This window comes from Lissotriton vulgaris, chromosome 6 (genome assembly GCF_964263255.1).
Source record: "Lissotriton vulgaris chromosome 6, aLisVul1.2, whole genome shotgun sequence".
In the NCBI taxonomy this organism is placed as follows: Eukaryota; Metazoa; Chordata; class Amphibia; order Caudata; family Salamandridae; genus Lissotriton; species Lissotriton vulgaris.
This window is the reverse complement of record NC_141694.1, coordinates 1,235,760,976-1,235,774,153: the sequence shown is the minus strand read 5'-3', so window position 1 is coordinate 1,235,774,153 and position 13,178 is coordinate 1,235,760,976. Positions and strand designations below refer to the sequence as shown.

The following is a 13,178-nucleotide window of genomic DNA, read 5'->3' as shown; positions in this document are numbered from 1 at the left end:
GTTTAGTTACCGACTCGCTGTACCCACTGTGGCGCCCATGAGTTCAGGCTGGAGGGGTGTGCCCCCACAGTCCTGGCGCCCATGGGGTTTGCTCGGGCAGGAGGGGTGTACTCCCCACCCTCTGCTGGAGACAGGTGCACGGACTTCTACCAGACATGGCCAGATGGATCCAGATTTTTGGTACGATACTCCCTGGGGGAGCTGCCGGGAGGGTCGGAGGTGTACATAAGGCAGCAGGGGCACATCTGGAGGCAGCAGCTGGACTGAGGTGGGTAGAAGTGTCTGAACAGAGGCAGCGCTCCGAGGCGGCTGAGAGGCGCTAGAGACAGCACCGGAGCCAGAGAGAGCCCTGGGGACATGGCTGTGGAGGTAAGAAGGGGCCCTGGGTCTTCCTTCTCGTGGGGTTATCACCCCCCCCCCCCCCCAGATCGAGTGCGCAGCGCTTGGAGTAGAACTGGGGCCAGAGAGTCCCGTGGACCTGTCTGTGGAGGGAAGGACAGGCCGGGGGGGGGGGGGGTTCTTTCTCTTGAGGTACACCCCACACACACACAGACAGACAGACACACACACACACACACACAGACACACACACACACAGACACACAGACACACACTCAGACACACACACACACACACACACACACACACACACACAGACACACACAAACACACAGACAGACATGCATACACACACAAGGAGCAGTCTTAAGGAATAACCACTTCAGCAATAACCACTTCAGCATCAGCTGGAATGAGGAAGGCAACGGTTCCCCCTCTATAGGTTTTCCACTTGCACCAGATTTTCTAGATGAGGAACAGCACACGGCCATCGAATATCACTTTCTCCGCCACCATGCACAAGTACATGACCCACTTCCGGTCTCCCAGGAGAGGTGCTTCTACCCCCCCCCCCACACCCCACACCCCAACCCAAACAACACGCACTTTTGCACTTGGCTACAGCAATATTCAAGGTCATCCAGGTCAACTCCATGAGATTTGGTTCATTTTCCTCCCCAATACTGTGCAGGCATCATGTTGCGGAGACTGCCACATCACTTCTGCACAGGTCATTCATGTAGGCCACCACTGACTCTCAGAAGGATTGTATAGCGGGGCAACTCTAAATAATAGGGAAGAAAGTTCCCACCAGGCCACACTGCTTGCGGCAGCGCGCATCTATTGTTCTACTCATTTGTACCATGGTGGTACATGCAAGGTAGGACCTAGGTAGAATTTCGAGCTGCACTAAGTGAAGCCCAGCTTAAATTGCCACCTCCCTCTGGGATGCAAAGGCCTTTCTTCGGCTTCTAACCCCCGACAGATCATGGTCCATTTGTTCTGGCAAATAAAGGAGTGTGTCTGGTAGGTTGTTAATCAAGTGAGGAAGTTGCTTTGTTGGGCACTGGTCATCAAGCAACCCGTCCTCCAGGGGCGAAGACTCAGGGAGGTCCACCACATGAGGGGGTGTTGCCTTAGGTGCAAGTCCGATCTGTAGGTAGTGACAAGTGTCCGTGGGAGCCAACTGGTAGTCTTTTTGCAAGTCAGTAAAGGGAATGATATCTCCCTGGGACTGCAGATCTCCCACCCTGGAGAGAGCATTATGATCCCACTTACTGAACCCCGGGTGAGCCCAATATGATCCCACTTATTGAACCCCGGGTGTGTCCCGAGGGTACCTAACACTTCGGAGTCCCAGAGGAGAGTAGCTCGAGTTATCCTGCCATGCCAAACAAGCGATTTAAGCATCGTTTGCCGGAGTTTGATTGTGAACACTGTAGGATCCTTGAAAGGCAGGTGTCATGGGCTAGAGTAGAGGGCCCATAGGTATCCCCCCCTGATGTATGTTCAATTGGTGCAACCGAAAAAACGGGTTCGCCCATGGGGAGGTGTATCCAATGAATAATGGCCGTGAGCTGCGCCACCCAATAGTATTTTCGAATGTCGGCGAGTGCTATCCCCCCACCCCCCATTATACCACCCCTTGTCAGTTTGCTGAGTGCTATGCGTGCGGATGGGGCATGGTGTATTGTGTAGGCCGTAGGGGGAGAAGGTCAGGGCTGTCATTATAAACAACAGAGACAGTGACCGAAATCCTCCAGTGCATGACATCATCTTTAACAATGTAGGGGGGAGGAGGCTGCAGTTTTCTTTTGCATAGAATAGATATGGATCAGTGGTGACACATATACCAAGGTATCGTAACCAGTCTACATCTATCTCATTTACGCGGTCCTGTGGCATGCTGAATTTATAGAACTTGACCATTTGATTGTACATCACGAGTAGCGACCAAACAGGGTTAGTATATTCCTCTGCTTGTCAAGGGAAAACAGGGGTTCGCTACTTAGAGCTGAATGTCATCCGCATAAAGCAAAATTTGGTCTTCCCATTGCCTGGCTCAGTGCAGACCGCGGATTAGCTAAGTTCTGAAATATTATAAATTCCAGATCACTTTCCTGTTTTACACCTGACAATGGGAGGGTTTCTGCACCATTATATCACATTTCTTGTGTACCTTCTTAGCATGTTTTTTTCGCTAAGGATCACGAGTAAGCAATTGGGCATTTGTTTTAGTTTGTACATACTGCATGTACATATCTTTAGACAAGTAAAAAATAAAAGTGTTTAAAATTGTTAGGTTTCAACAGAACTCCAAATATGGATGGGGAAACCTACTTACTTGTAATTCTAGTTCTACATCATAGGCATTTTCACTGAAGTAATACATGACCCTCAAGGTTACCTGGTCTTTACATTTTTTGAACAACAAGTATATTCTATTCTTTGCATGGTTTTCTCAAATGAACTGAGCCTGAAAGGTAGGTCTGTGTACAAGGCAGGATAGGATTTGAAAGATGCTTGTTCAATGGACAAGGCATACTTTCACTTCTTGGTGCATTAAACCTTATTTTTGAATCAGGAACTTTCTTTCTTAAGGGGTCTGCAAAGCTTGGGAAGCAAGAAATAAGTTCCCAGCTGGTGCAGATCAAGGAGTGGGACAAAATATTTCTGAAAGAAAAGTAGTTTGCCTAGTATCATACAAAGAAAGACAATAACCTGAAGGAAAAATAGATCAGCAGCACTGAAAGCTAGAAAAGTTAGAATCTGAAAAAGTGGAACAACTGAAGACTGATAAAACTGCCATTCTGGTAACTTTGGGCTTGCCGGAAGATAGTGTGGGTCCTGAAAGTTAATAAAGAGAAAGCAGCTTAAAGAAGAAATGGCACATTGAACAGATGTAGGAAACTGCTGACAAACTATAAGGCTACATAAAACATATGACACAAATCAGAGGAAGAATGAGTGCAAAAAGTAACTCTGAAACCTTGAATGTATCCAAAGAAGTATAGCGAGGCTAGAAGAAAATCCAGGACAGACTCACAAGGAGGAACCTAAAAGTTCCCACTGAAAGTAGTGTCACAACCATGCGGCAAAAAAAAAAAAAAAAAAAAAAAAAAAAAAAGAATAGGACGACGACTAGGAAAAGGAATGTCCTAAGAAGGTGTCAAAAGCATTCTTCCTGAATTAACAGAGCCCACAATCTTCTAAGTGTGGCCTAAGGGTACAGGCTATACTCCAGGGAAGATGGATGAGCATCAGGAATCCAAAAGGTGGAAATTAAAAGTCCTACTAGTTGAAGTAACTGAGAACAAGTCCTAGGCATCATATGAAAAATCATTTTTTTACATACTAAGATATGCTAGGTCTACTTCAAATAGTAGCAAATAACTGAAGTGTGGCACAAGCACTTATCCATTTTCCTTCACTGTCTCCAAACTTCTTACAATTGCTCTGATCTAACATTAAAAGCATCCGGGAAACATTATATGACAACATAACTATGGCTAATGTTGTGACCCACCAATAATTGCGTTGAAGATATACTTCTTGTTCAGAAAGTTGCATGTTTTTTTAAAAGGCACCTACCACTGTTTTCATCAGCAGTGCCATCTAATTGAGGTATAGAGAGATTTGTTGAAGGGAAATTGCTCCCACTCCATCCCATTTCATCATCAGATGACGACTCATCTTCAGTTGAACTTCCATTTGTATATTTATCAGGCAATCTAAAAGAAATTAGGGACAGTTAGTGATCACTTTGCAACTAACAAGAAATGACGTTCCCAGGCCCTTATGATCTCATACGAGTGTGTTCACACATCAATTGGATTTGTCCTAGTAAGTCACAAGGCTACCACACTAGCCTAGACAATTTCACCAACTATAATGGTAGGTCTATTCAACAAATGAAGTTAGAGAAAGAAAAAGAAGAAGCAACACAATGAATTATTTGTAAGAAACTTGTTATTTATCTATTTAAATCAGATTCAAATTATAAAAGGGTACATGTTTGAAAAAGAATGCACAAAACTTAGGTATAGGGAAACAGTAAAATCAATCCATCAATACATAAGAGAAAGTCTAGTCTGTAAATGAACAAGCAAAAAACTCCTTTTAGAAATAAACAGAAAGTTTGATGTAGATGTAGACATAGACTTTTGGTGTCGACGTTTCGGTCTCACACGTTAGATCCAGAGACCATCATCAGGACGATAAACGATAAACTTTTAAATGCAGTATGAATGACCCTCATAATACAAATGGAGAAAGCACAGAGGATATTTTTGGAAGTACAGTATCACTTGTATCCTTGGGGATTCCACAGATTATCCCTTGGTTTATGATCCACGTGTTAATCCAAATATGCAAGTCGATTTTTGGTTAAAGGTCCAACTGTGTTGTGAAAGTAACGCTCCGGCTCGTCGGGAATCGGGTCAAAGGCGAACGTCACAATAGTGGCTGATTGTTTCGGTCCAATAGTCTTAAATAATATAGACTATATCATATTGTTTTTTTAAAATAATCTTTTCCATAAAAAATCCCTTGCTGGAACCTTTCTTTAAACTCAATGATTAGAGCGGCAGACCCTGATGCAGAGGTCTAGCCCGGGACCAGGGTTCAATTCCCCGCCTCAGCGGGTCTTGGGCTCAAAATTCCACGGACCTGATAATTCTCGCCTCGGTGCCTATTCCAATCATGGAGTCCCACTCTGCAACTCTGGGCAATAGCTTGCTTAATCTCCACAACGGCCCCCACAACTCTAAGGATGCCTGGCCTCCACCTTGGGGGTGCCCAGGAGTGGACGCCTCACAGGGAAAGCCAGGATGGGTTCCACAGCGGTATTCGTACAAGCGCCTTGAGACCCTTGCGGGTGAGTAGAGCTCTATACAAGTATCAATTTACATTTTTTAAATAATGCACTTCTCCTGAACTACACAAGCATCCACAGCTTTGAAGTGTGAAGGTATGCATCATCTGGAACACCCTTACTATTAGTTCATAGTTAATCAATTGAATTTCTAGCCAGTCATTTTAAAACTATGAGGGATTTAACATTACATAAGTAAATGTACACAAACGTATGATCTACAGAGAACACCTAAGGTTCCTAGCACCGTCTCTATCGTAGAACAAATGCTTGCATGTGTAATGCTCTCACATGATAAGCACTAAGAATCTGATTAGAATGGAGTCCTATTGACATTGCTAACCAAAATGAGAGAATATTTGGAGGTAGAGTTTAAAAGGGTTTTATTCGCTGGTATTTTCCAATGGAGCAGAAGTGCCAAAGAGAAAGACAGGCCATCTGAGATAATGCCAATGATTTCAGCGAATGGAATTCCAGCAATGTAAACCAAATTCTCTAGCCCACCACACAAACAAAGCAAGATCCCACACTGGAATAATACATTCTAGGTGCTTCCAAGGATCCTCAGGAGGGGCCTGTGGTTAAAAAAAAGTGTCTGGTCATCAGTGCCCATTAGAGAACTGTCCAGCATTCTTCTGGAATTTATGTGGAGAAGTGTGGCTCAGGGGTTAGAAGCGGCAGACCCGGAAGCTGAGATCGGCCCTGGACCAGGGTTCAATTCCCCGCCCCGACGGGGGTTGGGCTCAATAATTCCACGGACTCGATAATTCTCGCTCCGGTGCCTACTCGACTCACGGGTTCACACTCTGCGACTCTGGGCAATAGCTTGCTTAATCTCCACAACGGCCCCTCGCGGCGGGATGCCTGGCTTTCACCTTGTGGATACCCTGTCGGGGTATCTCACAGGGGAATACCAGGACGGGTTCCCTAAGCAAGCGCATAGATGCCTGCGATGTGGGCGATTTGCGCTATATAAATACATGTACATTTACATTTACATTCGGGGTTAGAGGTTGGCTACTGTGCTAGTTCCTTTAGGTGATGCTTCAAGCTAGCCTGGATGATGAGGGGTGTTACCCTGAAACTGGTCCCAGGCTGCTTTTCCTGTTCCAGGGAGGACCTGGCCTGGCAGTTCGGGCTGGACTGTTCCCATGGAGAACAGGGTCAGGACTGATTTGCATATGGCTGGGCCTAAACTGGAATGGCGTGGCGTGCAAAAAAACGATAGATTTAACACTCATCTGTGACTGGGGGTGAATGTATGATTACTTCAGCATTCCGTCCATCATCTGTTCTTTCTGCAGCTTGAGGTGCAGGGGCCTTTAACCTGTAAGCCATAATGGTTAGGTTTTTATGGTGGTGTGGGCCCTTACTGTTTGGGGGCACCCACAATCTGCACCGGGATTTGGACAGTGGCTTAAATCTGTTATATGTCTAGATGCTCTGCAGCTTGAAACATTGTATCAAAGGTTCAGGAAAGGGGGTAATCTTCCTTAGTCAATAGGATGGACACTAAAGAAGCAGATTCCGGGACCCCAAATGATGTTGAGGAAGGTAAAAACCTGACACCCTATGAGCACAAGGAGGGTTGGCGACAGAGCAAACCCATCCTTCTCTATGCCTGGAGGAATAGCAGCTACTTGAACTGAATGTTGGCATGCCTCTCCTTGGCAGTTAGACAGGAGTGAGCTTGGAGCTCTAGGGCAGTGTGATTCCATCAAATTGTACACAACATGCTTGTCCTTCCAAGCAGCACCAATACATGAGGTCATTCCTCATTGCAGGTGCAGTGCAGGTTTCACCTGAGGCAAGTGAATCTTCCTTTTCTCAACAAGGCAAGGAGTAAGGTGAGTCCATGGTTGCTCCTGGATTTAGGTCCACTGAGGAAGAAGAATAGCAAGCACACAGTAGTTCCACTGCTAGCTGTTTCTCACCTCTCCTGTTGGTATTGCACAGCCCTCTTTGGTGTTAAGCTAAAATGATGAACAAGTGCAGACTGAAAGAGCCAGTATTCATACTACTATGGTGGCTAAGGAGGCGGTCTTCAGCCAAAGAGGGAGGGTGGTACTTATAAAAAGTTCTAGGACTTCTGAAACAATGGAGAAGCATCTTTTTGAAGTTGCTAGTCAGTTTTCACTGTTTTCCAGGTCTGTGGCTACCATGAAACCAGGTTAATCTTTTTAAGGTACGGATGAACAAGTTACTTACCTTCGGTAACGATATATCTGTAAGAAACATTAGTTAATGTTAGATTCCTTACCTTAGAATATCCCCAGGCGTCAGTCTGGATCCGGAAACTTTTGCGTAGCAGTACCCCTGCGCGTCGGTAGGCGTCGTCTGCAGGCGTCCCCTGCGGCTCCGCGTCCGTCGTCGGCGTCGTGCGCCGTGATGACGTCGCTGGAGTACATAGACGCCGCCTCCGCACGCTGACGTCAGTTCTTTGCACACAGCTTTTCCGCGCCAGGAGACGCAGAGCCATGAGAGAACCAACACTGGTGCCATGTACAAACTAGGGCCCTGAAAAGGGATGACCTTAACCCTAGGTATCAGTTCGCAGAACGGGGAGGATGGGTGGGTTCGGTAAGGAATCTAACACTAACTAATGTTTCTTACAGATATATCGTTACCGAAGGTAAGTAACTTGTTCATCTGAAAGAAACACGTTAGTGTTAGATTCCTTACCTTAGAATACATACCCCAGCAATACCAACCCCGGTGGTGGGTCTGCGAACCAATACAAAACTACACCAGAAAGTCCTGGAGGACAGAACGGCCAAAGAAGCCATCCCTCCGGACTTGACTGTCCAGGCAGTAGTGCCTCGCAAAGGTGTGCAGCGAGGCCCACGTAGCCGCTTGGCAAATGTCCTGCAAGGGGACTCCCCGGCCCAGGGCAGTAGTAGCCGCCGTGGCCCGAGTGGAATGGGCCCTCAGCCCAACAGGAGGCTCCTTCCGAGCCAAAGAGTAGCACGCTTTGATGCAGAGGACGACCCATCGAGAGATGGTTCGCTTACAAACCGCCCGTCCCTTCTTCGCACCCACGTAGCCAACAAACAGTTGGTCATCCACCCGGAACTGGCGTGTGCGATCCAAGTAGAATGAAAGCGCACGTTTTGGGTCCAGACGGTGGAGCCGCTCTTCATCCTTTGAAGGATGCGGAGGCGGGAAGAAGGAAGGGAGGGTGATGGACTGCCCGATGTGAAAGGCCGAAACAACCTTGGGCAGGAAAGAAGGTCTAGTCCTCAGAACCACCTTGTCAGGATGAATGGACAGGAAAGGAGGTTGGACAGAAAGAGCCTGGAGCTCACTCACTCTCCTGGCAGAGGTGATGGCAACCAGGAAAGCCGTCTTTAAAGTCAGGAGACGGAGAGGACAAGAATGAAGGGGCTCAAAGGGAGCACACATCAGGAAGGTCAGAACCAGGTTCAAATCCCACTGAGGCATCACAAACGGAACAGGTGGAAACATGTGAGTGATGCCTTTTAAGAACCGAGTTACAATCGGGGATTTGAACAAAGAAGGCTGATCAGGAAGCCTCAAAAAGGCTGAAAGGGCAGAAAGGTAGCCCTTGATAGTGCCCAGAGCAGAGCCCTGCTGGGCAAGAGAAAGAAGAAACAGAAGAACCTCCGAAAGAGGGGCAGAGAGAGGATCCACAGCCTTTGCTGTGCACCATGCCACAAATCTGTTCCACCGACAGGCGTATACCGACTTAGTGGAGGGACGCCTGGCTGCCAGAATAACATCACAGACTTCAGGAGGCAAGTCAAATGGCCTCAACTGCCGCCGCTCAATCTCCAAGCATGGAGGTGGAGACTGGACAGGTTCGGGTGGAGGACCGTCCCCTGCTGCTGCGACAGAAGGTCCTCCTGAAGAGGCAGGCGGATCGGGGGACCGACTGACATGCTGAGTAGCTCGGGATACCAGTACCTTCGAGCCCAGTCCGGAGCCACAAGGATAACTTGGGCCCGGTCGCGCCTGATCTTCTTCAGCACTCTGGGCAGAAGTGGTATAGGCGGAAAGGCGTATAACAGACCGCAACTCCACTCGCGCCGAAAGGCGTCGCCGTGCGAGTGCCGTCTTGGAAACTCCAACGCGCAGAACTGATGACATTGCGCGTTCTCTTCTGTGGCGAATAGATCTAACCAAGGCTCTCCCCATTGCCGAAAGATGCCTTGCGCCACGTCCGAGTTCAGACGCCATTCGTGATCCATCGAGCACCGACGGCTGAGTTTGTCCGCCCTGGCGTTCAGAGAACCTGCCAGGTGTTGAACCGTCAGAGTCACGCCCTGACGTTCCAGCCATTGCCAGAGGCGCAGAGCCTCCTGGCAAAGGGTCCACGACCCCACTCCGCCCTGTTTGTTGCAGTACCACATGGCGGTGGTGTTGTCGGTGAACACCTGCACTACACTCCCGTTGACAAAGGGGAGGAATGCCTTCAGTGCCAGACGAATCGCCCGCAGCTCCAACAGATTGATATGGAGCCGGGACTCCGCCGGAGACCAGATGCCTCTGATCTCTGCCTCTCCCAAGTGGCCACCCCAGCCCAGGAGGGACGCGTCCGTCACGACAACGTGCTCCGGTTGGGGAAGGGAGAGGGACTTGCCCCTGACCTAATCGCGGTCCGTAAGCCACCACTGCAGTTGTCTCGCAGTGCCCTCCGAGATCAAGACGTGGTCGGACAAGTTGCCCTGATGCTGGGCCCACTGAAACTTCAGGTCCCACTGCAGAGCCCGCATCCGCCACCTGGCGTGATGCACCAGAAGGATGCAGGAAGCCATCAGTCCCAGCAGCCGCAGCGTCAACCTGACCGAGACTCGGGATAGCGGCTGAAAGATGGGAATCAAAGCCTGAATATCCCGAACCCGCCGTTCCGGAGGATAAACCCGAAACTGCGCCGAGTCCAGAACCGCTCCGATGAAAAGGAGCTTTGAGAGGGATGTGAGAAGGTGGCCTGATATGCAGTGCTCACTATTCTAGTGAGCACTATGTATCAGTCCAGCAACCCTTATTGATGATTGGTTGTAAGTCAACCTTATAGACCAGCTATCCTAGTAGCGTGGATACGAGCAGTCTAAGGCTAAAGACTCGAGAGGGCGTGTTAAGCCAGCTGTTTACCACACATATACCCCTTGAATACCAAGTGAAAGGACACCACACAAGTGTTATGAAAATAAACAGTTATTTATTTAAAGATCACAACAGCCCTGTACTCTTTATGAGGACAGGGTACTAAGCACAAACCAAAACTCTTACAAAAATACTTAAGTTAGCACAGTATATACAAATGCCCGAGGGGCACGGAAAACCATATACTCTGAAAGTGGAATGCGAAATTCCTAGCAGGTAAGTACAGTACTAATAGCTTTTGGAATCGCTAGGACTTGACTAGGGAATCGTTAGATTATGTCTAGGAGGCCTAGGGGACTCGGGTGCAGTGTGTGCACTCTCACGCGAGATGCGGGACAAAAGTCTATGGTAGCTAGGAATTAGAAAGTTAGTGTTCTCGGGCGAACCCGACCTGGTAGGGAGAAAACGAAAGTAGATTCTGACCCTTGGATAGTGAGGCTATGCTGGGGCACCGAAATGCCGAAGTTACCTAGCCCAGGGGCTGCAGCTGCATAGGTCTGAAAAGACGTCGGGAATCCTCGTAGACGGACCAGGAGCCGGAAGAAAAGATGCTGGCCGGTGACCAGTGAAGAAAGTTCAGTCGGATCCAAGCCTGGATCTTGAAGATAGATGACACCTGAAAGCAGAGGGGACCAAGTTCGAGACTACTAGCCAGTAGTCAGTGGGCACCAGGAGGGCACCGGATGGTAGCCACCTCGACTAGGTGAGTGGGTGACGCTTGACTCGAAGATCTCACGGACCAGGAGGCGTTGTCGGCGACCAGGATGGAGGATCGAGCTGTCCCACGAAGATAGAAGCTGTCGGCGTCGCTGGACCCAGGATTGGGCAACAAAGCCTTGGCAAATTCAAGCCCACGCGGTGGACCTAAAATGGCGTCTGGGGTGGACCAGGAGGGTCCGGGGTGCCTCTCTTGAAGAAGGAAGCAAAGGCCAGCCTGGAGCAACCAGACCAGCAGTCGTGAAGTCGTTGGGCGTCGTTCAGAGGGCCACAAGCCAGCCGGCTAGTAGCCAAACAACGCGGTGCACAGCAAACAGCAGAAGGGCCCCACGCAGATCGTGGAGATGCAGGGGGGGCTGATCTTGGGTGCTGGAGCTGCGCAGGGTCGGGGCTTCTCGGACCCCAAAGCACTCACCAGTGGAGGACACGGTGGGCTTGCAGTAAAGATGTCGTGCAGTCTTGGCGATCGTCGGTCCCTTGAGGTCTCGTCGCACTCACGGTTCTCAGCTGGGCTGTAGAGGTGAGTAGAGGTCAGAGGTGCCAGGGAAGCCGGGTCTCGTCGAGCTGGGTCGTCGGATTCGTGATGAAGGACTTGCAGCAGACCGCAGTGTTCTTTAGGATGGTGCCTGCGGATGCAGGGTGACTACTCCTTAGCCACAAGGGAGAATCTTGAAGAAGAAATCGTGAAGTCCTTTCGAAGAAAGTGGTATCTTGATTCCAAAGATGATCTAATTTTAACAGGGGGCCCGCTCCCATCTTTATACTAAAAAAGGGGGCTGACCCGGTGACTAGGTCCTGCCTATGGGTGGGACTAGGTGGGGGGTGGTTACACCCCTCAGCCATGCCGGACTTCCCCAGGCCAGGGGCTGGTGTGCCCCTGGAACTGGTTCAGACCGGCCTATGCGTAGTGAGCACCGGGGTGCCACTCAGCAGTCACCTTCCTGTAAAGCCCTGCCTACCCAGGATACACAAAACCATGTCTGGGACGGTGCTAGCACCGCCCCTGACAGGAAACCCTTTGTCCAGGCTCCCCTCGCTGGAAGGACTCCCAGCTGCAGGGGGTCAGACTCGTGTCTGTGGTGGCAGCATCCATTTTGTGGAGCTGAGGCTTCAGTTAACTTTAACCGGGGTTCACAGTTACATACATGTCGTGTCCCTCTAGAAGGGTGGAATGCTAACCCCGTCGCCAGAATTGGCGAGGGGTTAGTATTCCAATTCGTATGACACCTTACTCGACATGTTTTGATAAAGCAATACCAAAGATAGCATTTAACCGCGAGGATTATAATGCACTTAAGAGTATATGGTATGCGATATCATGGAACAGCTATTAGGACTTGATTCCGCAAGCTGCAGACAGGCTCAGCTCATGCCAGAGCACCATCTCACACGATTCCAAGCACTCTGCCTTCAGGATTGTCAAGGCCTGCCATAGGAGTGACTGATAGGAATCTGTGTGTCCATTTTAGGGTTAGGTATAGGTATACTACACCTACAGCAAAGGGTGATTACACGACTTTGCCCCAGCTGTCATGCAGCCAGTTGTGTCAAATTTAGGAGGCCAGCCAGGGGTGGCACAATACGTGCTGCAGCCCCTGGCAGCCCTGGGTACACCTATGCCCTGAGGTACAGGGTCTGATAAGGTGGCCCAGTACCAATTGGTAGATGCACCTAGGGTACATGAGGTAATTTAGAAAGAGAACAGCCAGGCTGTGGGTCTGATTGGCAGGCCCACAGCCAGAGAAAGTCGTAAACCAGTGAAACAAAAGCAAAAAAATCTGGGTGATCATAGGATTGCAGACCCTACTCTCCTACATGACCCCCCCCCAAACTTTGGGACAATAAGCTAACCTTGACCAGGTGAGTCTTCTTGTTCTAAGTGGAAATATCTGGAGAGCCCATCGGCATTGCCATGATCAGTACCAGGTCTATGTTCCACTGTAAAGTCCATCCCCTGTAGGGAAATGGACCACCTAAGCAGTTTGGGGTTTTCACCCTTCATCTGATTTAGCCACAAGAGGGGCTTATGGTCGGTCTGAATCTTGAAGTGAGTGCCAAACAAGTATGGCCTCAGCTTCTTCAGGGCCCAAACCACAGCAAAGGCCTCCCTCTCAATAGCTGACCA

The 13,178-nt window shown here is 49.2% G+C and overlaps 1 protein-coding gene across 2 annotated transcripts in view; it reads right to left on the bottom strand.

Annotated features, from left to right (window-relative positions):
* REV3L (REV3 like, DNA directed polymerase zeta catalytic subunit) overlaps positions 1–13,178 on the bottom strand; it is a 1,049,196-nt gene that overhangs the window by 468,886 nt on the left and 567,132 nt on the right. For both annotated transcript variants that reach the window (XM_086927335.1, XM_086927334.1), the window contains exon 12: positions 3,931–4,070. In XM_086927335.1, coding sequence (XP_086783461.1) covers positions 3,931–4,070 — 140 coding nt within the window. The remainder of the gene's footprint in view (positions 1–3,930; positions 4,071–13,178) is intronic.